Here is a 25,977-nt window from a genome sequence, read left to right on the forward strand (position 1 = left end):
TAAAAATAAGAAATAAACAAATTTAATCAACAAATTTTGATAAAAATTGCCACTAATATTTTCGTTTTTGCTGGCGAAGGCTTATGTTACCTTTACTGCTCTAAAATTTCGATGAATCCAATTAGCCTCGATAACGGAGGTATGTATGTTGGTCTGGCTTTTTGCCTTTATATTGCAAAAGAACACGACAAAATGAGAGGGTAATAACCCCCCAGCGGGTTAGGGGATCAGAATATACCCGCGGTAGGTATGCCTGTCATAAGAGGCGACTAAAATACCAGATTCAAGGGGCTGTGTAGCGCAACCCTTCAGGTTGCCGGCGTAATATATAGCTTCTCCAAACCCAATTGTCAACCTCACCTATCCGCGGCGAATCCTGTTTCACTAACAGTCGAGGCTCTGGCGACCCCAAGCTCGTGATGGAACTTGGTGGTGGGGATGGAGGGAATGACCTGAAGGTTTAATGTGACCACATAAATCGTTCCCGAGATGGTCGTGCTAGCACCTTAATGGTGCTGTGGTACCGGAGCGTAGCGGACCTGTATCCGGCAAAAGACCATCATATCGATAACACTCCCCAAAGCCTTCGGAGAGCAACCTTATCGCTAAAACAGCAACAACAACAAGAGGGCAAGAAAGATGCGCCTCTTTTTGTCTAAACGAAATCACCACTCAAAACACATAACATTAGGCCAACTTATTTTTTTCGAACATTTGCTCAACATGTTGAATAATGAGATAATTTATGTATGTTGGCTGCTAATTTTTCAGCCAAGCAACCATGCAAAAGATATAAACTGACTTTGTAATAAATGTACATATGTATGTACCTACGCATATCAATTTTTGATACGTATTTGTTTTGTTGTCATGCATCACTGTATCATTTATTATTTTTTTATGTTGTCAGCGTCCTTGCTTAGTTTCCTCGCCAATTGCACGCGTTCATTATTTTGACGTACGCTCGCATATGCTTGTTAGTTTCAGTTATACAAATGACAATGACGAAATGTTTGAAAAATACAACACTGTTGTGCGTTTTAAATTATTTGGCATAAAAAAAGATGTACTTATACCGTAAACTGATACAACAACATGACATATCAAGCCATATGACCACCCAGGCGAAGCTATTAGAAAGTTGCCAGATTTTCTAGCTTGATTCAAAAAAAAAAAACACCAAATTTACTTTATAATGAGCGTCATAGAAGGCTCGAAGGGGTTATTATAATGAAAAATAAAAATTGGTATAAACCCAAACCGTTATTACCGCGCTCGTTCACTCTCTCCGTCACTGCAGTGAAGTTTCAGAAGCTTAAACAACCCATAACCCTCTAATTAAAGAGAGCGTAGCGAGTATCACTCTAGGCTATATTCCTAGGAAAGAAGTTCGTCATCTTTATACCCAACGCCTAAAAAACTCATAAAAACCCTTACGACTTTAGATCCATAAGCTATATATCTCGTATGCTGAAGGTCCTGCAGAGGCTTCTAGATATCCACATACATAAGTTCGGTCCTAACTGAACCCAAATTGTCTCTACACATCAATAAAATCTCATCTGAGGAATGGTATGTAAGACCAAAACAAAACCAAATACCCAAATTAGCTACCGAAAAAAACTTTCATCTGGCAATTTTTATTTTGTCTGTAAATCGTTTTTGTTGTATTATTTCGTAAAATTTTACATTGCGTGATTTTTTTTTAATCGAACACATCTATCAAACGACCGCGTAACCGGCATTTATAAAACTTATGTCAGTCACACATATGTACATATGTGTGTGTAATCGCCGTTGGTGGTGGCAGATTATATAAAATAGATAAATTTAACTGTTGTGCGCTAATATTTATGACCACTTTTTTACGGTTATATGCCGCTGTTGTTGTTGTTGTACGCTTAGTTATTAGGTCTGTAAGTCAATAGTGTGACGTCTTACGAAAACGTGTAGGTAGACGAATTTTATTGATGGCATGGAACATGCTTGATGATGGTGCTGCAACTTTGTGGCATAAGCGTGCTGAGTAATAAAAAATGGGTGCATAATTTAGTAATACACCACATAATAGTTTATACGTAGGTAAATAGGTTACTGGCAGTCGGCGATTCATTTTTTTCTAGGAGTAATTTTGGATAGGAAACTGTCCTGGAGGGAAAACGTTCAGGAGCGTGTGAGAACAGCAAAGCTGGCACTGTACAGCTGTAGGGGAGCTGTTGCGCGATGATGGGAACTATCACCGGATATTACTCTGTGGCTCTACACTGCTGTGGTTAGACCAATCCTTTTATACGGGGCATTGGTCTGGTGGACGATCTTAGATACTAAATCAAACCTACGGGTATTTCAGAAGGTAAAAAGAAGTGCTCTAGTCTGCGTGGGGGGTGCTCTGCGCACCACCCCTGCGAAGGCGCTAGATACTCTTTTTAATGTGTTGCCAATAGATTTAATGACCAAGCAATTTGCGGCCTTTTCTTCTCTACGGCTGCGAAAGTTATCCGGCTGGAGAGACAATGTGGATGGCCATGCAGCCATCCTTAAGAATCTGGATTCGCTTTCGTCAGACTATTGAGCTCCGAATGTATTTCTCTATATGAAGTACGAGGTTGTTATCCCGGATAGGTACTATTTGTTGAAGGAGCCGCTGGACCTGAGCGATAGGCTACAAATATATACTGACAGCTCCAAACTGGATAAAAAGGTACGTAGCGGGGTGTTTGCACCTCAACTAGGGTGGAATATATCTAATTCAGGCGGAGGTAGCTGCTATAAATGAGGCCGTTGATCACTTGAGAAATGCAGTTCACGGCTATAATAAAATTTGTATTTACTCTGACAGCCGGGCCGCACTAAAAGCGCTTGGATCGGTCACATGTAAGTCCAGGACTGTAGACAACTGCTGAGCAAACTTCGCTCAGTCTGGTATCTCTGATACTCTTGATATACCGGGCAATGAGATGGCTGACGAACTTGCAAGAGGGACACATCTGGACCGCTTTCGTCGTGCTGGAAGGGATTTAACATGTCACTCGCTACCTGTAAACTGACTTTGAAAGGGATTTTTCTTAGGGAAGCAGGTGTGAGATAGAGCAATCTTGAATCCTACTACCATACTAAGCTCGTGTGGCCTGAATGGGACGCGAGACGCAGAAGAAGTATCCTTCTTCTTGGAAGGGGGACATATCTCTGGTGGTTGGACTTATAACCGGCCACATTGCTATCGGGAAGCATGCACAACGAATGGGTGCTCCCTATAATGATTACTTCAGGAGCTGCAAAGATGAAGAGGATATACAAACAGTCAAGCATTTTCTTGGTGATTGTCCTGCGCTTTGACGCAAGAGGAAGAAATCTCTGGGATCTCCCTTCTTTTTTGATCTTTGTGATCTAGCTAAGTTGGAACCTAAAAAATTCCTCACGTTTGCTAAATCGACCTATTGGTTTGAGTAGGGGAGAGATCCACGTGGTATCACAATGGATCCTTTTTGGGCCTAATTACCTTGGTGTTCGCACCGGTGACCATTCTAACCTAACTTACCATCCATGTTTTGTAGCAGCGAACACGAAAATAGCGGTGGCAGTTTTTATCAAATTTGGGCAACTAAATTAAATTCTTCTTATTATGTAATAATGATGTAGGCGGAAAGACGATTAAAATGATCTTTATTGCACGAGCTTCACTTTATATCTAATATAACCGAAATTCGAATGGAGCTTATGCCAATGTTCAAAGAGTTAACAATTTCGAATAACGGTATCCTTATAACTAATTAAAGTTAACTTATCTCTTAATACTAAATTAAGAGAACTTAATACTACTTTTAACAGAAGCTCATATGTGTATGCTTCTATACATAACTATATTTTCGACTATTTAAGAAAAAGCTTCACGAATTTTGTAACTGAAACTATGCAAACCAATCTCAAAAGCGTTTTCGAAAAATAATCGATACAACCTTAATAATTTGATACAACATTACGAAGGTTTTTGAACTCTATTCGAAGTTCTCAGAACTATTTTGAGTGTGCAGTTTTCTAGCTGAATCAATTTTAATCTTATAAACTACAAGTTATAGGTGTCTCAAATTCGTATTGATTTTTGAAATTGGTTTTTCCAGAAGGTCGTTTGAGATATTCTTCCATACGAAAAGTGAAACATTTTATATGGAGAAAATCTAAAACATCCTTCGGAAAAAAATACCCTGTCAAAAATCAGGACTACATTTGAGAGACTAACTTGTATATTGTTGATCTAAAGTTCATGGGGCTATCAAACGGCATTCTCAAAAATATTCAGAGAATTCTTTGTACCAGCTTAATGATATGAGAGTCTTAACAAATATGCAATGTGTAGCCTTAGTGTCACAAGTTTTACTGTGAACGATGTCATGATTGACGTGGATTTCTTGGCTAAACGGGACATTACCATCCCCATCAGGAAGAGAATCAAGAATTTCAACTGTTTTAGCTATAGATCAGGGCTCTTTAAAACTGAAACTGCGATTGTATTGGGAGTATTATGATAATAGTAGTAGTGGTTTAGTCGCCGATCAACAACCAACGAAGCAAGACGAACGCACACTTGGACTTTTGTTTCCAAAATACTTATGTTATTTTGAAATACGTAAATAAATAATAGGTGCTACTCCATTCAGAGAAGACCAACACGTTCAATAAACGAAAAGCGAAACTATCTGTGTGAATCGAATTTGCACAATCCTGCTATGAGATGACGACCCTACTAAATTGTGTACTATTTGAGATGTCATAAAGTGTTAAAATTGAGTTTGCAAGGTTTCACTCGAACCTAAAGTTCCTTACCCGTTTTCTTTTTATGTTTATTTTACTTTGCTGCTCAATTGGTTTTTCACTTCTTTTGCGACTATATTCGCTATTATTGCGTTTCTTTTAAAATAAATCATTGAACTCTTTCCGTTCAAAATTAGCGGCACCAGAACCAACAGTAAACGCCAGCAACATAGCAAGGCAATTAAAATTCTTACTTTTTGCTTTAGAAACAAGTATCTTGTGATTTCCCCAAGCAATTTTCCAATTAAAAATAAATCGCCGAAAAAAATTGCTACAATTAAGTTGAATTTGAAAAATTTCAAATCTATGCGGAAATGTTTGTTGGATTCTTGTTTAACCTCACGTAGTACCTATGCTTCTGCTTTTTTACACAATTTTTAGTTCTACGATTAGATACTTTAATTGAGTTTCTGTTATCTAATTTATATTATTAGTTCATAAATAAAATTAGCGATAAATAACAAAAGTTTATGTAGAACCTATTCAAATTAAAGATATAATTACTTATAATTAGAAATAGTAATTTATTGAGCTTTGTACGTAAGTATTACATACTACGTTAGGCCTCACCGAAAAAATAGCGCTCATCCACAAAATGAAGGATTGTTGCAAAGCAGCTCGGAAAATGATGGATTAATAAACGGCCCAATATTTTAAAGGAGTGAAGACGTTTCTAGGTGCGGAAACCGCAGCCTTTGCCAGACCCAGAAATGCGGCGTGCAAGTAAGGCATGGGAAGCGTGAATTACTTGGAATGTACCTTGCACACCGAAATAAATAACGCTAGCAAAATCAACAAATCGAGCTGGTTGTTCTTGAATTTACAGACATTTGGTAAAATTTAACGCATTGTGGTTAATTCAGCCGAGTTTCTTGTCAAGAGAACAAATTTGTTTAATCATTTCAACAGAAGAGAGAAGAGGACTCAAGTTAACAATATGCTGTAAAAATAACACGTTCTGATTCAATGTGAGTTTTCTGTTAAAAGAATGGATTTCATTATTCTCTTCAGCAGCTAACAACTGTCAGCAATATGGAAATACATTACCTAAATTTTAAGAGAAACTTACTCTCACGGCGCTCACTACTTTGCTCTTATGAAAATTGTACCGCAGAAAGCTCTGTTATATCAACAGCCTCGACTGTTTTTCTAATGGTATTTTAAAAGTTTTCATTGGGTGACAGTAGTATTTGTTAAGTTAACAGAGCTTTAGCTTACGTATTATGATATCTTTTTTGTTGATTTGACTAACAATTTGTGCTAAGTTGATTCAACAGCTATTTGCAATGCATAAATGTTGACAGAAATGTCTGTTAATTTTACCAGACCTAATTCATAAGCACAATATAAAGGTAGTAAATGTTAAAAATTGTATGAGGTTTCAGTGTGTTTTAAGTAGTTAGGTAGTTAGTTTATATTTCTTTTTTTTATTCTAAAAACAAAATCCGCTCATGACATATTCAGTTGTTTATCGAAGTCGTTTGGGCGTGTAAAGCGCGGTTTAAAATAGCTATTAAATAAATAATATATTAATAGTATTTATTTTATTACCTTTTTTGTTTGTACTATTTTCCGGATCACCTACATGCTTATTTCCAATTTTGAACAACACGTCGGTTGAAGCAATTTTTTCAAAAGCTTTGTTTTAGTTGCAGCTAATTATATTTTGAAAAAATTTATGAATGACAAACTTGATAAATGAAATACCAATAAAAGGTTTAACATAATCAAGTTGTGACTGGCATCATAAGTTGTCCACTAATTTTTTATCGATGTCCGATTCGTGGCATAAAGTTTTTATATTAAATTTAATTTTCATTTGCATAAATATCGTTAATAGATAAAAAGACAATTAAACAGATGTCATAGAAATAAATCACGCAAATTAAAGTTTTTAATGACGTCAAAGCAAAAACTCACTGACTGAAATAAAGATCAGTATGAACAATAAAATTATAATAATAAATTAAAAAATCAGGTGGTTTCTTTAAGATGTTGAATAGCACACTAAAACTTTGAAAATATTAAAATTACTTTGTTCTTAGTGATCTATACAGAATTTTTGAGTTATTTTTTGTTACCTTCAGTCAACATTTTTTACACCAGCTAACTTGACCTAATTGTTGCAATTTACTTTTTCTTTTATAATGTGTCATTTCAAAGTCTTTAAACCCACGACGAGTTCATCACACACCCACTTTAGGTTTTGCACAAACACGCAATTCTCCAATTTCAATGGTACGCCAAGGCTGCCAGATTTTTAGATCAGCCCACTGTGCCATTTCCAAGCTTTCCTAAATTTGCTACACTTGATATATTATTTTGTGTTTAATCATGCAATGCAAAAAAATACCAAATTTCAAATGAATGTCAATCAATTGTCAAATATTTTTTGGCAAACACCAAAAATGTCTTACTTACTTACAAAAATGTCTACAAATATTTTTATATGCTTTGATGTATGAGTCTTACCGACTGCGCACTAATTACTCGACAATGGAGAAGAAGATAAATGCGTTAAAGCATATGTACACTTCCGAATAAAAAAAATTAAGCTAAACTTATTTCAAACGCGTTTTCTATAAGTTTTTAAAAATCTGCATAACTATTTTTTTAGTGCATTTTAAAGGCTTCCAAAATTCGCACATATTTTCAAATTTTTTTTTTTCACCCACTAGTGCTTGAAATTTTCTTGCAAGTGTTTTACATATTAAACACGTCTAAAACGCCCTTCCGAAAAAATTGTTAAAAGTAAGTCCCATCTTTGAGAGACTCCAACCCTGTCATTCTACACTGAAAGAAAAAGCTGTTAAAATCAATCCGGTTACGTGTTAATTCAACCGAAATTTCTGTCAGTTTCTATCCATCGCAAAATTTATGGATCTGAATTAACTGTTTCAGCAGTCAAATAAACTAAAATAAATTCATCATTCGAAAGCCAAAGTTTTGTTAACTTAACAATAATAACTGCCAACCTAAAACATTAGAGTTTCGGTGGAGGCTCTTGATATGACACCTCATTAAAATAAATTTTACAAAAAAACCAACATGATTTTTTTGAATTGATTGCAATAACCACTTTCGTATAATTAGTGATTGTAACCGATACATGCCTGCCATTAACGATTGTAGCAGACAAATGATTGCAACCACAAACATACAAACTTTCATTTTCATATAATCAATGATTGTACATTGAAAGATTGTAAGCAAAATATGATTGCAATAAAAAAACCACAAGTAATCACATAATAAATACAATCACTTATGATTAAAATCGCTGCAATATTTTTCAGCTCTGATATAAAGCCTAGGTTTAGTAGATTATTTTCTAGCCGTGTTACTCATAAGACTGCTGTATAGTCTTCCCTATAAATTTCTCCATTTCTGAGAGTTTTGAGTATTGCTTTTTACTCCCTACTTCCCGTGATATCCACAGCTTACGAAAATTTGGAAAATTGTACTTTTAGCTGAATAGTAAGAATAATATCAATGGAAAGATTCAGTCAGTAACTCAAACATCAAATCGATGAGGGGTCATCCCAGACAATGATATGAAATACCCTCTTTTGAGTCGTCAGATCCTCGGCTGAAGTCTCACTTTAAGCTGATCCATAATTTGAGCTCTTTAAACTTTCAATAGGAATTTAAGAAAGAAAGAAACGTCAAAAACAAAAAAAAAAAAAAAACATTTTTGAACCAACTTCGTTTATTTATGACGACTATGAGCTTGACGGTCGAAAAACAAGACGGTAGCAGCTTTGCAACGTATCCACTAACAATACAGAAGATTACGATTGAATTACAGTTTACATTCCTTACCTGGATCGTTTTTATAACTTTGTCAGTCGTTTTGTAAATTATTATATTTTGCGTTATTCATTGCACGAAATACGAACTAGTGAAGCGGAGCAAGAGCGGTATAACCTTTTTTTCGGGAGCTCGTATTGAACCTTCGAAAGTTCCTGCGCTAGCTTATTGATTCTCCTTCTTAGTAAAGGGAATCTGTTGTATTAGTTGTATCTCTGCTGCAATTTCAAGATGTTAGCATATAAAGCGTGGATGATCATTAAAAAAAATAAAAATAAATGCAAGGCGCTATAACCTTCGAAGGGATTTTAGGCCGAGCTTCTCTTCTAGTTCGCGAGGTGCTCCTTTTAATTTTTCCTACGAATTGGAGGGATGGCACCTACGTGTTTTATGCGGAGTTTTTGCCAAATCACTGTCGAGGGGCGACCCCGCTAAGAAAGACTTTTTTTAATTGAAACAACTTTCCCCTAAAATTTTTTATGTTCTTTTATTAGGCAGGTTCATATAGCATTTCATTTGGCTCTTTACAAATCTGTAATACTAATTGAGTGATTTTATAAGCTGAAGTTGGCTTTGCCCGAAACATTATCATTAATTGTTGTTCACAACAATTTTTCTTTTGCCTGTTTGCACCTTAATGCTCATATCTCATCATCTTTAAGCGCTTTCTCATTCACAAAAACTTATAGCATATAAAAATATGTCTAAAACACAAGCAGCAGTTTATTCACATGACATTGTCATTTATTATTTGCATACATTTTTGTTTTAAATCTTTTCGACTTTGTTTTTGTAAATCAGTATATACACACTTATCTTTGAGAAATATTTGCCAGCAAAGTTGTTAACCCACTATGCCAACGGCAAACATCCACGCACAAATGTTTTGCAAAAAAAAAAATGAAATCAATTTACATATACATATGCAAATGCGCTTGTGCGAGCATAGATTCATCATTTGGCCAAGGTGAAAACCAAAATAAATTTATAATAAAGATTTCAAACTAAAAAAAACAGCATAAAAACAAGTTAATAACTATGCCATTGAAAAATAAGCTTGCATGCAGTAGAAAAAAAAATGGCAAAATCATAATTTTTTGTGTGCTGATTTTTAGTTCGAAAACTGAAATGCTCAACAAGCGTTCCGAAACTAAAAATTTGCGTTATATTTAGCAAAAAATTTATAGTTTTGAGACGCTTGTGTTTTTATTTATTTCATTTAAATTTCTTATTTTTGCTTTTATTTTTAATATTTTTTCTAGTTTCGAATACAGTTTCTGCCCATGTTTCATATATTCTTACGTTCTAGTTTGATTGCTCATACGCCGTATATGTCTTTTATAAAAATACTATACTAAATGTTGCTGAAGTCTCAAAATAGTTGTCTTCTGAGTCACACTAGCTGCTTAGTTTGTTTTAAAATAGCTAAGACGTTGCAAAAATGCGGAAATCTTTGACAAACTAAAACGGACGCACTTGTTATTATATTCAGCAATATTAAAGGAAATATATAATTGCTGCCAAATTACACAGTGTAACAGCTAGTTTGGAGGTGGAATGTTGTTTGCAAATGTTGTGCCTTTTTGCATCTTTTGAATCAATTTTTTGAAAAATTCTGTGTCTTCCTAATCGACCTGAGAATAAGTTTATCGAACGTTTAACTTCGTTTGAGCCTTTATGAAAAAATAAAAAAAAGTTATACACTTGATATTCCTGGGAAAGGGAGTCCCAATAAACATTTAAGCTTGAATCACATTAGATCTCAAATTGAGAAATAGCATATCTATCAAAGCTGAAGCATTGTTTCTAAACAGTGGCTTAACTTGAGAATTATAGCAAAAGGGGTATTTTTTTAATATGGCGAAAAATGCTGTTTTTCAAGTTAATAAAAAATATAGTTCTCAACTTGTTCTCAAATGTGTTTCTCCAATTAGACTCAAAGTTACCATTACAATACTGCAGTATTTTTCTGAAATTAAATAAAAAACATATATAAATGATTTTTAATGTATGACGCTTCATCAATGATAGCCAACTACATAATTATTTCTGCAAAAATTGCTATTTGCTTTGGCTTTGGAGAATAATTTTGGGAATCATGTTGGAGAACACCTCGAAAACTATAACTTTCAAAAAAGTTAAAATGTGTATTGCGTAAAATGAAATTTGTCCATTCAACGAAATTGATCTCAGAGCTAAGTACGTCAACACTGGGTTAATATGTAAGATCTATCTGTATCTGGTACGAAAGTCGCCACAGGGAGTATATCTAGTATCTAGGAATCATCCTAGACAGTAAGCTGTCGTGGAAGCTCAACGTGCAGGAGAGGGTGAAGAAGGCTTCAACGGCACTTTATGCATGTAAAAGAATGCTGGGGTGTACGTGGGGCTTATCGCCCTCTCTTTCTCATTGGGTTTTTACAGCGATTGTAAGCCCTATCCTATACTATGGAGTTCTTGTTTGGTGGAAAGCCACACAAAAATCAACCTCAAAAAATTAGAGGGGTTATGCAGACTATCAATGCTTAGCATTACGGGAGCCCTGAAAACAACCCCGACAGCTGCACTGTATGCCATTCTGCACATTCCACCTGTAGACTTGGTAGCGAAGAACATAGCGTTAACAACTGCAACCAGGCTCGGTGCCTCGGGGCGCCGACAATACGGCCATAATAGTATAGCGTCATCAATGACAAGACGAACAGACTACCTGATTCCCTATCTGCGCTTCGAGGGAGATCTTAAGGCCACAATAGAGGTGGACGGTGGGCGCAAGGGTGCTCAATTGGCGGACGAGGTGATACATGTGTACACCAATGATTCCAAAGTAGTGGAAGGAGTAGGGTCTGCGGTATACTGTGCTGTTCCGGAAATAAACAGATCATACAGGCTGCCGGATTACTGTAGCGTTTTCCAAGCGGAAATAGTAGCCGTAACCAAAGCAGTAGACACTCTGAAAGAAAATAGCCCAACCTGCAATCGTGTTAACTTTTATATTGACAGCCAAGCAGCAATTAAGGCAACAATCTCGCACAGCACAGCATCTAAATGCGTGTTAGAGTGTAAGCAGTCCCTGGAGATAATCGGGACAGGGAGAAGCATACATCTATATTGGTTCCCAGGGCATATGGGAATAGTTGGGAATGAAAAAGCGGATGAACTAGCGAAAAAGGGCGCATCCCTTGAAGCTTGCTCCGTAGACGTCCCAATTAGACTGGGCGAAATTAAGCGAAGGCGAGAGGTGCACATGATCGACCAAGCAGGAAAGGCGTGGGTTCAAGCGCGGCGCTGTAAAGTGTCGAAAATTATGTGTATGTCTTACAACCTTAGACTAACAAAGTTGCTTCTATCATTAAAAAGAGAGGACTGTAGACTCCTGACGGGTATTCTGACTGGACACTGCCTTCTGGCGTCACATGCCTTTAAATTAGGCTTGATCAGTGATAGCAGATGTAGGAAGTGCGGACTGGAGGAGGAAACGATCGAGCACGTTCTTGCCCTGCGCTTGCCAGGCTGAGACTCCAGCTATTAGGAGTGATACAGCTGTCAGATCTAGAAGCAGCAAGTGGCTTAAATCCTTGGAAGCTTCTAGTATTTGCCAAGAGGACGGAGTTATTTTACATAGGTCCTGGTTTTTGATAGGGTTTTTCAGTTTGGTCATTAAAACAAACTTCTGGTAACACTACGGTCTTATTCAGTCTATGTGAGGTCCTCATGGACCGGCCAGTTCAACCTAACCTAACTTAGTGTAGAGTCCGCACTTTTAATGCAGATACACATTATCGCGCGACTCAACGAAGGCCTAATTGTTACAAATAAAAGGAATCTAGTGGTCAGACTGCAAAATCTTGGGACACACAGCGTCAATGTAATACACAGTTCGGCGCCGCCATCATAAGAATCGACTACCAATTTCATTATTGGCAAGATGTTTGTATAGATTTTGTTTTATAAACTGCGAATGAGTTATTTTCATCCCAGCTAAGTAGCCAATTTTATAGACGTCAACAAATAATTAACGCAAATCGTCAATACCCAAATAATTGCCAAACATACTAGCTTTATATAGAACACTTGTGGCATAGACGCGGAAAAACTTTGTACGGACCATTATATTGAAAACATATTTTTTTTTTTTTGATCGTGAATACAGCTGATTTTTGGTATGAAGTTAAAAGTGTTAATTTATTTGACAATCTAGTGAGACAAACTGATTACAATTAAGCAAGTATAAAATTGGTCCAACGTAAATCAGTTATTATGATCATACTAGTAGACCCGGCAGACGTTGTTCTGCCTTAAATATGGTATATCTGCATACATTTTAATAAGCTTTCCCGTCTAACTCTGCCCCGCCCCTTTACTTTTTCCTAATCCTTTTATTCACTCCTCCCTCCGTCTTTTTACATTCATCTATCTCCATCCTCGTCTCATTCAATCTCTTTCTCAGTCTCCTTCTCTCTTTTCTCTTCTCTCAAGTTCTTCTCATTCTTCTTCATCCCTTATTGCCAGTCCCAGAGGGTGGTATGTATTTTGTTCCAGTCGCATTCCGAGTCCTAGTCCCAGTCCCACTTTGAGTCTCAGTCCCAGTCCTAGTCCTAATCCCAGTCCGTCTCTGATCTAATTCCCGGAAAAAAGGATCGTAAATACTAATATAGGCAAATTTTTATACCAAATTTCAGGCAAATCGAATAGGACGTATGTAAGTAGGTATGTGGGTATTATTAATTCATGTTTTTATTTCGCCTTCGCATACATAGTTATCAGGTGTGCCAGGTTGATGCAACACCTTTCATTTGATATCCATGTTACGCACACATTCTAGGGGTATCCGGGCCCACGTTTTGGCCTATATCTCGAGACCCTAGTCACCCAGGGGTATGAAAATTACCCTCTACTAAAGCATTCATCAACAGCTTTCATTTGATATCCATATTCTATAAACACATTCTAGGGGTACCAGGGTCCACGTTTTGGGCTATACCTTTGAGACTCTGTGCGTCGATCGCAACCAAACCTATGTGCAAACCACCACGTGAGATATACGCAACTTATGTGAAAGTTTGAACAAAATCTACCGGCTAGTTTTTGATTCTATAAGCCTCACACAATCGGACATTAATTTTTATATTGTAACGAACTTGCTGCAAATCCTCTTATTTGCCCTTTTGCTAAGTTCGTATCACTAAACTGTTGAATAAATGACTCCAATATTGAATTATGGAAAAATGGCCTTTATTAAAGTACTTCACAACAACACTTATACTTTGCAACTAGCTTGCTTAACAACCAAACTGATTGATAGCTCAAATGAAACTCTACTATTGCCCGCCAGATTGCGTGCTTAATCAATAACTGCTTGATAGCTCAACTCAAACTGAATTCCAGCGCCTCTACATTTGTTGCCTTTTATACTCTCTGATTTCGCATCTTCTAGGGGCTTCCAGAATCTACTAGTCCATCAGCTCTCAAACTTCCCAGCTGTTACTACAATTGCACGATTTTATAACTTACTCTTATTTGGAATCCAAATCTATACATAAAGTTTTGGTTGTAAAGATAGAGATTTGGGCTATTAGCGAGCTTTGGGCAATTTTGTTTAGCTATATTTTATTAAAACAATTTGTTTTAAAATAATTTGTTAAAAATAAACGGTTGTGAGCACGCAAAGAAATCAATTTGTAATATGGCACTATTGTGAATATTTACACTGCATTACCGGCAGTTACTATCATACGCTAGATGTCAGGCAAGCTGTAAGTTTTAATTGATTGATAGAACAGCTAATAAGAGAATTTTATATTGGTTGCGCAAGATGCGCAAGGGTCAGGCTAGTAATACTTATTTGTGATCGGTTCGTCTCACTGGATTGCTATATAAATAAACCCAAATGCTTTATACGAAAAATTTGCTTTATTTACCGCTAAGTGTAATAGAACAAAATCACACTTAACTGAACTTCATTGCACTTAAATTGCAATCAATTAAAATTAAACTGATTGTGATCCCTTGAGTTAGCAGCAGATTGGTAGTTTGTACTCATCTATGTAGATATCTGGTTCGTTCGTGAATCACATTATCGAATCTTCGGTCGTCTAGTTATCCCCTTTTCCTCTGTATCTGTTGACGCCGTTGTTTCCAGTCTTTTTTGGTGATTAAATTGTCGTTGTTGCTGTGGCAGCGAATTTTCACTCTGTCATTGAATGATCGTTGTAGTTGTAACTCCAACGTTTTTTCGGTCCATTAAATGTTTCTTTACAGTAAAATTATGAATTAATCACTTACATACAACGTTTTTCGCGTCGATGCTTTACATACTTATTGACTTTTATTCTTACACCCAGCATTTTGGTATTTGTTTATCCTTGCGAATTTATGCATAGCTTTTGGTGATTATTGAGATTTTGGTTTGTGAAATATTACACATTGCTATATGCATACGTACATAAGTAAACATAAACGAGTGAATGCACATTCTGTATATGCATTCGTTGCAAGGAAAGGAAATTTCCTAGCTCCACTTATAAATTGAGCATTTTATCTTAATGAACATGGCATCTCGAAGATTATGGTTGTTTACAAAATTCACAACAGCCATATATTTTGTTCTAATTTATTTAATATCCGGCATATATAAAGTACCGCTACGTTATGTGTTTAGTGCGTGTGTACTATACGGAGGTGTTACGGAGGTGGAAGATATTATCGCGATGTGATTTAGCGTAAGCTCATTTAAAATTGTTTTGATTTTAGATTTTTGTAAGAATTACGTAAATTTTTATTTTGTTTATTTGATTGGGGAAAACTTTCGCATTTAAATTTTCCACACACTTAAATAAATAGTAATTTTGTTGATCACTTGAGAGACCTTGACTATTTTTGCACGCGTTTAAGAGCTCATTATAGAAACCTGATAAATATCCCAATCTATAATATAATAATATAAATGTAGTTTAAAAAAACTAAAAAACACGCAAATATCGTGCTGTTTTAGTATCTGCAATCCACTTAGATATTTGCTGTTGATAGCATCGTAGCACAGAGGTTCGCGTCTCCGCTATTAAGCACAACTCGTTTTGCCGCTAATTGCCGCTAGATGGGTCTAACTCTCCTTTGCGTGCCTAGGCAAGAGAGTTACAAACAAGCGTCATACAAGTGAAGCTAATATAAGCGTGTTAATAAGGATAATGGGAATCTGTTCTCAAATAATTGCATTGTCATCGGTCCTTGATACGTATGCAAATTTTCAAATTAAACAGACTTCTAGAAACCGGTGAAAATTAAGCTCAAAGATTCCGTTACATACATACATGGATACATAAATAGATACAGGCCAAGCTAATAAAAGCGTGTTAAAAATAAGTCGGGTTTTCCTTCCTGATGCTATAACTCCAGAACGTACTAACCGATTTCCACGGGTTTGCATTCGTTGGAAAGGATCGACACAGGGTCTCGAGATATAGGCCAAAACGTGGACCCGGGTACCCCTAGAATGTGTTTATAGAATATGGATATCAAATGAAATCTGTCGATGAGTGCTTTAGTAGAGGATAATTTTCATTCCCCTGGGTGACTAGGGTCTCGAGATATAGGCCAAAACGTGGATCAGGGCAACACTAGGATGTGAGTGTAATATGGATATCAAATGAAAGCTGTTGATGTGTGCTTTAGTACAGAGTAAGTTTTATGCCGCTGGGTGACTAGGGTCTCGAGATATAGGCCAAAAGGTGGACCCGGATACAACTAGAATGTTTTTTCACATTATGGATATCAAATTGAAGCTGTTGTTGTATGCTTTAGTACAGGGTAGTTTTCATACCTATTGCTGATTAGGGTCTCGAGATAAAGGCCAAAACGTGGATCAGGACAACACTAGGATGTGTGTGTAATATGGATATCAAATGAAAGCTGTTCCTGAGAGCTTTAAAGTAATTTTCATCGTGATATTCGATTTAGTCGCATCAACCTGGCAAAGCTGATAAATATGCACGCGAAGCCGAAAGAAAGACATGAATTAATAATACTCACATACCTATTTACACGTCCTATTCGATTTGACTGAAATTTGGTATATAAATTTGCCTATATTAGTATTTACGATGCTTTTTTCCGGGAAGTAGACCAGAGACGGACTGGGACTGGGATTAGGATTAGGACTGGGACTGAGACTGAGACTCGGAGTGGGACTGGGACTGATATTCGGAATGGGGCTGGAACAAAATACATACCACCCTCTGGGACTGGCAATGAGATAAAGAAGAATGAGAAAAACTTGAGAGAAGAGAAAAGAGAGAAGGAGACTGAGAAAGAGGTAGATGAAGCGAAAAATACGGAGGGAGGAGTGAATACAAATATTAGGAAAAAGTGTAGAGGGGCGAGGGCATAGTTTGACGGAAAAAGCTTATTAAAATGTATGCAGATAGACCAAATTTAGGGCAGAACAACGTCTGCCGGGTCTGCTAGTATTAATATAACTAACAGCAACGAACACGAAAATAGCAATGAAAAAATTTATCAAATTTCAACAATTATATTATTTGTTTTTTATGAATTAAGCGGGGATTGCACTTATTGATTTGTAATGAATCAAATCATTTAATTTTGAATTTATTTAATAATTTGGGAAAAGTTTAAACAAAGTCCCAAGTTTACAACAACTAAGGCATGACATCGTTGAATGTATTTGTAACAGTTCAAATATCGTAGGAGTGCAGGTTCAAATCCCACTCCTGGGAGAAAAGGCTTTGAAGAGATTTACAGGGTGTAATCGAAACAGTTGTCGTCTTGTCCATCCTGATGTCACGCTGTTTAAGTTTGCGCCAAATTATTAAATACAATTTTTTTTTTTTTTTTGATAATTTGTGGAAAAAATCTTCTATGAATTTTGTAACTGAAACTATGTAGACCAGTCTTTAAAACATTTTCGAAAAAATTCCGAAATTCGGGAAAATTTTACGAAAATTTTGAAATCTTTTCAAATATTTTTTGAATATGAATTTTTGTAAACAATTAAATATGTACAACTTTTCCTACAAATTGGCTGGGTAGGTCCCACATGTTTTATGTCGACTCCGAACGGCATATGCAAGGCAAATGAGTTTTCACTGAGAAGCTTTTTTCATGGCAGAAATATACTTGGGAGTGTTTGCCTAATTACTGCCGAGGGGCGACCACGCTTGGAAAGCTTTTCTAATTGAAAAAACTTGTTTCTAAATTTTTGATGAAGCTTTGTCCGTAACGTGAATCCAGGTACTTCGGTGTAGTAGGCGGAAACGCTATCACCATCTCTCAAAAAACGTATTGATTTCAGACAATTTTTTCTTCCGACGGGTGGTTGAGAGTTTTCCATACAAAGTGCGTATAACTTTATTTTTTATATGCGTGTTTCGAGAAACCTATAAATTGTATTTTATTAGAGTAAAATTGCTTGCGCTACAAAACTGCAGACTCCAAAATATTCAAAAAAGTCTAAGTAAAAAGTACGGAAAATTTGTAATTTTTTCTAATTTTCGATTTTTTTCGAAAACGCTTTTGAGATGGTATGTATAGCTTCGGTTACAACATTATACAAGTTTTCTCTTGATATATCGAAAATAAAAAAAGGACTTAATTTACGAAGTTTAATAGAAACTATAATTAACCCAAAAGTCAACTTTAACAATAAAAACATCGCCATATTGGAACCTTTCGTGACGGGATTGCTTTTGTGTAACTTTTTTCACATTTATTGCTTATTTTTTAGAGCACTGAGTTCTTCGTCCACTCCGCGATATTTTTCCCTGAGTCTGGTTTCTGTGGAGTCTTTATAGGTATTTTTTTTAAGTTCCCGTGCCCTGGGAGCATTGGGATAACGCAGTAGTTTATATAGTCAAAGCGTCTAGTGCTTCAGTCTTTAACATCTGGAATTAATGTCGCTATCAATCTTTCGCATTATTCATTTTTCCAGCAGTTTTGCCGCTGCTTTAAAGTTGTATCACTGGCTCTTGATCAGTCTGGTTGTTTGCTTCCCGTAGCCTTCGTATTTCCTAAATCTCAGAGCTTTAGTTCTCTGTGTAGATGTTTGGAGCTTACAGCTTTTTCTGAAGGGGTTTACTTCCAGTTTTAACATGTACAGCAGCGCATCGGGCGTAATGTTAGTTTTGCTTTGTCGAGCTCTGATGTTTGTCATCAAACTGCTTAACTGCTGTTTAGATGTTGTGTTAGACTCTGTTGCAAACATAATTTGCACCCATTTGGGAATATTCGCCTTAGGAGTAAATTATCTTGCTACATCTCCAGAGACGGTATCGAAGACAATTTTTAGCTGTATTTTCTTTTTCTTACGAGTATGAATTCGGTTTTTTCTATGGCCAGCTGTATTCTGCGCGAGTTTACCCACTCCTTCGAGAGGACTTTGATCTGATTCATTTTTCTGTGTGTCTATTTTGTGTTTCGGCCTTTTAGAACTTTCATCGTAGGTGACATTCCATAGATCATATGACTTTCATGGTCTGCGAGCCATCTGCGGTTTGGTATATAAGTGTTCCATCTTTAAAATAGTTTCTGATATTGCGCTATAGCATCATGGCACTCAGAATCGTTGATCCATAATGTGCGGTATGTCTTATGTGGTGTTTGACCAATCCAACCTTCCTGATTCCCTTGGCTTTGTTGCTATTTCATTTCATTGCGTTGATTTTCCATTAAGCATGTGCAATTAATCTGTCTGAAAGGATTGACTAATCTAATAATCATTTATACTATGTGCAAAAATATAGTTGTGCTTTATTTGATGAAGTCTAAACTTAAATAATAACATAACAAAATTCGGATTTATTAGATTGGGATTTCTAAATTTTCTGATTAGTCGTATAATTTATTAATTTAAATGACCAAAATGCGTTTAATCTGCAAGATAATTTTAATTAAGTGAAACTTGATACTTGATATATTTAAATAACTAAGCTTTGATTAATCGGCATAGTCGCTTAATAAATTAATCGCACACCCCAAAATGTATGTATTTTATCAAAATAATTCGCCTACATGCATGCTATCTCTGTCGATTAATTTATTAATCATATTTCTTGTCTACTTTCAGGTAAGCACAATTATCCAAATTGCCACGTTTTTTAATCAAATATTATGTAAGTCATATTGTAGTTATTTTATATCTTACGATTTTTTGGTTTTAACCTATTTTGCTTTGATTATCTAACATTTCCCTTCATATCTAGATACTTACTTACATCTGCATCTATAGTGTACAATGCACTAAATCAAGCAAAACAGAAATCAATAAAGTTTATTAAAATAAATTGAGAAATTAAAAGCTATGAATGACAAATGTAGTTCAATCATACCGTATTGAGTTTTTAGACAGCAAAGCTTTGAAGAAAAAGTAAATAGTGAGCATTTCTTTATTGGCAGTTGTAGTTCCACAGATATCTATTACAAAAAACAGGTTTTGATGAATGAATGAATGAAAGTCTTTGGATTGAATAGAGTATAGATAATGGAAGTCTCTTAAAAATACACTGCCTCAGCTCATGCAAGCTCATCTGATTGATTACTTTTATATGCATGCATATCTACAGCAGCGAACACTAAAGTAGCAGTGGAATATTTTATCAAATTCCTTCAGTTAAATTCTTTTTATTTATTTTCGAAATTTAGGAAAAAACTTCATGTATGTAACTGAAACTATGCAAAGCTATCTCAAAAATATTTTCAAAAATTCGAGAAAATTTAGATTTAATCTTTTTACATTTTTTCTGAATTTTCAGAGTATGCCGTTTTGTAGCTCTATCAATTTAAGTCTAACAATGTATAAAAGTACAAGTTATAGATCTTTCTAAATTTGCATTGGTTTTTAGCAAATTTTTTCCCGAAGGGTTCGCCACATTTTCTTTCATATAAAAAACAAGTAAGGAAGGCCAAGTTCGGGTGTAATCGAAAATTACATACTCAGCTTAGAGCTATGGAGACAAAATAAGGGAAATTCACCATGTAGGAAAATGAACCTAGGGTAACCCCAATGTAACGTTTTTAAATAAAGGTCGTTTAGTTTTATATTGAGGCCTCTTACATTCTGGTAGTACACAGTAAGGTCGGATATCAAATTTAGTTTTTTGACTCGGTGTTCAGACGAGGAGTTGAGGCTATATTATTGAAGTTCCTGTTCGGCCTATATTGAAATTCACGGACAAAGGTTCCAGACGGCTAAAACGAACTATTTAAAAGTGCGTCGTAATCCTTTGGGCCTACATCAATTCTAAAAGAGGAAACATTTCGCGGATAGTTGAAATTAAATTTTCTAATTGTTATGTCATCAGTTTTAATTTTAGAAGCAGTGTAATATCTCAGATCTTCTACGGTGGTATCTATATTGAACCTAGAAACAAAAATTGATTTTTTTGTGGTACTACAATTAGCTTCCTAGGTATTTGTCCCCAGGGGGAGTATTTGTAAGCTCGAGTTTTTTCCTAAAGGAGGGCTTTGTTGTAACACAATTGGATGCTGATGCCTCCACAGAAAGAGGATTAGGTGAAGCTAAATCGATTAGTTCAGTTGTTTGGAGAGGAGGAATATTCGAAATTTGATTTGACGTCGAAGTACTGGAAGAATCGTTAGGTACAGAAAAATTGTGAGGATCTTTTGAAAGTGGCTAGATGGAGATAGTCCCTATATAACAGAATAGAAAATATAAACGCTCTCCGGAAAAAAGTATTCAAAAATCAATACGAATTTGAGAAGCCTATAACTTTATACTCTATTATGCTTGGTTTTCGCTAGGTCAAATTTGACCGCAGACTTGGTCACATCATGAAAACGGCTTGTTATACAACGTCAAATACATTTGCCGTGTTTTGACTACAAAGTAGAACTAAGTTGATTAATAAGTAAAAACAACATTTGTCTAACGGTATAGCAAACTTGATATTAAAGTTTCGTTTTGGCCTAATGAAAAACAAGCATTAGACTAAAATTAAATGGGCTACAAAAGTGCATACTCCAAAAAAATTCAGATAATTCTAAAAAAAGCTGCGTATTTTTGGTAAACATTTTTTCGAATATTTTCGAAAACATTTTTGAGATTGGTTTGCAAAATTTCAGTTACAAACTTCATGAAAGTTTCTTCTTAAATTATCGAAAGTATTAAAAGAAGAATTTAGTTAATGAAATATGATAAAAACTGCCATTGCTATTCTCGGGCACGTGATTTGCGTGCAGCGCAGACACAAATAATTTAATTTGTTGTTTTGATTTTTTTTAATAACTTTCAAAATTTTTTATATTTAAGTGCTTTCAGATGGACTTTATATTTGCTGCTGATTAAAACAATTTAATGTTATCACTTAAGTTTTGGTTTTTGCCCTTGAATTTTGTTTTGTTTTTTCTCATTTTTTTTTTTTTTTGCTTTGATTTCTACTTAAATACTTCATATAAGTATGTACATATGTTATATAGTTGCTGTTATCTGTAATTTATTATTATTTTATTTTGCTGCAGTTTCCGACTTTTATTTGCTGTTTTAGTAGTTTATTACTCAGAATGAAAAGCAATTTTACTGATAAATTTTAATATATCAGCTACATTTCTGACTCAGCCTTGCTTGGGTGTCAGCCTAAGGAATTGGTCCTTTGTTACAGCTTTTTAATCACTCGAAAATACCGGGTTTATGTTTTTGAATACCGCTGTTTTCGTGATAACGGCAATTTTATTTACATTCTGCAGTGTTGCCATTTTTTTGTCTCAAATATGCTCATGGAAAAAATTTTTAGTTTTGAGATATAAGCGTGCTTGAAGCTATTTGGCGTTTTATGAAGTCTCGAGAAATCTATTGCAAAAACTTTGCATAACCGCTTTGATATAGGGCTGAGTATTGGCAACAATTTTCGTACGCTGATACCCTAACGCCAAGCCCGGTAGCAACGCAAAGTGCGCAAATATTCGCGCTAAGTAGTCTTTCGGCGTTTCTCGGTAACTTTTTCGCATAGTATAATACCTGATAACGTGTTAATAATAATAACGTGTTAATAATATTGCCCAATGAAACCCTAGCGAAAACTGACATAAAATGGTCAAATAGAGTATCCAAAGATGCTTACTCTCAACTGGAGGAATTATTCTGCTGATAACCTCATTTACTTATTAAGAAACTATGATTTCAGCGTATTAAAAAATATGCATCTCAATGACTCGGTTGAATATATAAATACCTCCTTATCACACTGCATGGGTTTATTAACATCAGAACAAGACAGGATAGTGAGGTTGAGAAATAAGTGGTACGATCATGAACTGACCGAAATTAACAAATTAAAAATCCAATTGCACTCACAAGCCAGAAGATCTGGTGAATTTTCGGAATATAATACGGTTGCGAAGTATTATAAGAAACTAATCAAAATTAAAAAGATGTAAGTATATGGAGAAAAATATTGCCTTAAATTCTTCTGATAGGAAATTAATGTGGAAACAGCTCAAGCAAGCAGTAAACTTAACTGAGGTGCGTGACAATATCCTGACAGTGATTGTAAATGGTATAAGATATGAAACACCCGAGGATATAGCTCAAGCATTGAATTCCTTCTTTGTTGATAGTATTGGTGACATAAATCGAGAAATCGAAACTTTGGATAGTGGCAACAGTGTGCAATACACGGTTAGCACATGTCTGAAATTCCAAAAAGTTACGGTTGATGATGTCATATTGGTAGCTAAAAGGTTAAAAAATAAAATCGGAGGAACAAATTTACTATCAGAAGGAGTAATTAAGGATTCGGTGTCATACATGGGACATTTCTATGCGGATAAATAAATCATTAGTAGAGGGAATAGTGCCTGACGCATGGAAAATATCAACAATAGTGCCAATAAAGAAGGTAAAAAATTCATTAAAGGCAGAAGATCTGAGACCGATCAACACGTTGCCGAATATCGAAAAAATTCTAGAAACAGTAGTAAAAGATCAGCTCATAAGTTACTTGGAAATAAATAAAATACTAATTAAAGAACAATCCGGTTTCAGAGAAGGCCACTCTTGTGAAACGGCTTTAAATTATGTAATATCGAGTTGGAAAGAAGAACTAAATCAAAAGAAAAGTATACTTGCGGTTTTTATCGACTTGAAGAGAGCATTTGAAACTATAGACAGAAATATAATGATTAAAAAATTAGAAAAAATTGGAATTAGGGGCAACAGCTGCAGTGGTTTCAGAGCTTTTTAGGTAACCGAAGACAAAAAACAGCCATTGAGTCGGTTGTCTCGGAAGAGGTATTGACAGGAATTGGATTGCCACAAGGATCGGTTTTGGCACCGGTCCTATTTAACATATATATAAATGATATATCTTCGGCGCTAAAACATAGTAAAATAAGGCTGTTTGCGGATGACGCACTGCTCGAAGTAAGCGAACTTGATATCATGTTAGCTAGGAGCAAAATGCAGGAAGACTTGAACACCCTATACAGGTGGCTTTGTAACAATTAGCTTAAACTTAATGTTAATAAAACCCACTTTATGGTCATATCTAGAGCGATGAATAAGGAATCTTGTAATATCGAGCTAAAAATAATGAACTCAAACATTAACGAAGTTAAAACTTTCAAGTACTTAGGGGTTCAGATTGATAATAAATTAAAATTTAATGATCATATTGATTATATATTTGCCAAAATAGGCAAGAAAATTGGTTTTTGGAAAAGGTCATGCAAATTTATCAGTAGAAAATACAAACTGAAAGTGTATAAATCCATCATAGAGCCGCATTTCATATATTGTCCCACAATATTCTTTATGGCCAATGTAACTCAGGTAGATAAGCTACAAAAAAAAAAAATAAATGTAAGGCGCGATAACCTCCGAAGAGATCTAAGGCCGAGCTTCTCTTCCAATTTGCGTCGTGCTCCTCTTGATTTTCCCTACAAATTGGCCGGACGGGACCTACATGTTTTATGCCGACTCCGAACGGCATCTGCAAGGCAGATGAGTTTTCACTGAGAGCTTTTCATGGCAGAAATACACCCGGAGCGCTTGCCAGTCACTGCCGAGGGGCGACCCCGCTTAGAAACATTTTCTTCTAATTGAAAAACCTTATTTCTAAAATTTTGATGTTGCTTGCCCGGGAGTTGAACCCAGGGCATACGGTGTGATAGGCCGAGCACGCTACCATCACACCACGGTGGCCGCCAGATAAGCTACAAGTTATGCAAAATAAAGCTATGAGATTTATATTAAACATGAGGTATGATACTCCCATTAATAACATGATAGAAGCACTAAACTGGTTGAGTATAAAACAGCTCATATTCTACCACAGTATGAAATTTGTATTTAATATTAAGCACGGTAAATTACCAACATACCTCAGCGAAAAGCTTAGATATGTAAATGATGCACATTCATACGTAATCAGAGAAAACAATAATTTTAGATTACCTCTTTTCAAAACAGAAGTGAACAAGCAAAATATATTTTATAAGGGCCTGAAATATTTCAATGAACTTCCTAATCACATAAAAAGTAGTAATAACTTCAATACCTTTAAAAAAAGTTTATTGAAGCATTGTAAAACCCTTCCAATAAGATAAAGTTTTTTTTTCTTTTATTTTTTACATGACATACCGATACTGGAGCGCGAAAAGGGAATGGTAATACTGGTAGCAGCAAAATACAATGCACCCGGCCCTAAGGAAAAGAAAATCAGTCGCCACCTGTAACTCCAGACAGTTCCAATAACAAATTTCGCTGGAATTCGGTATTTTCAGCCTATATTTACTGTTGCTGATCGGGATCACTCGCATTCCGACAGCATTAATATAACAATAAAATTATATGATGTGTAACCAAAATAAGGTCAAACCAAAGTTGGAGCAGGGGGGATTGGAAACACGTCCTTTTCAACCTCCCAATATATTTTGAGATGTGCTGATCGGAATCTTCATGCGTTCCGACAGCGTCTTTACTAAACAAAGTTGAGGGGTGATTGGGTACACTTCAATTTCCAACATCCAAAGACATGTTTAGCTGTGTTGATCGGAGACCAATACATTCCGACAGCTTAAAATACAAATATAATTGAAAAATATAAGTTCCAAATTTTGTTGCCTTAAGCTGGGAGCCCTGGAGGATTGGAAACGCGTCCTTTCCAACCTTCCTTAAATGACTGGCTCCCAGACTCGTCCGTTTGTTACGCCAGTAAATATGCTGATCGGAATCACATGGCATTCCGACAGCATATTCAATAGAACTAAGTGATTTTAATAATGAACTGTGTTTAGTAGTTTAAGTTTTAGGCCTAAACAGCCGTAATAATAAATAAATTAAATTAAATTAAATTAAATCAACTTAGCTTTGTTTGCGCGTTCCAAACA

The 25,977-nt window shown here is 35.6% G+C and overlaps 1 protein-coding gene across 12 annotated transcripts in view; it reads left to right on the plus strand.

Moving 5' to 3' along the window:
* bun (bunched) overlaps positions 1-25,977 on the plus strand; it is a 594,108-nt gene that overhangs the window by 505,470 nt on the left and 62,661 nt on the right. Inside the window, exon 6 of one of the 12 annotated variants that reach the window (XM_067767882.1) lies at positions 19,700-21,606. The exons of the other annotated variants lie outside the window; for them this stretch is intronic. Coding sequence (XP_067623983.1) covers positions 19,700-19,816 — 117 coding nt within the window. The 3' untranslated portion in view covers positions 19,817-21,606. Of the gene's footprint in view, positions 1-19,699; positions 21,607-25,977 lie in introns of those variants that run through there. 12 annotated transcript variants of the gene reach the window in all.

The sequence above is a fragment of the Eurosta solidaginis genome, chromosome 2 (genome assembly GCF_040869045.1).
Source record: "Eurosta solidaginis isolate ZX-2024a chromosome 2, ASM4086904v1, whole genome shotgun sequence".
Classification (NCBI taxonomy): domain Eukaryota; kingdom Metazoa; phylum Arthropoda; class Insecta; order Diptera; family Tephritidae; genus Eurosta; species Eurosta solidaginis.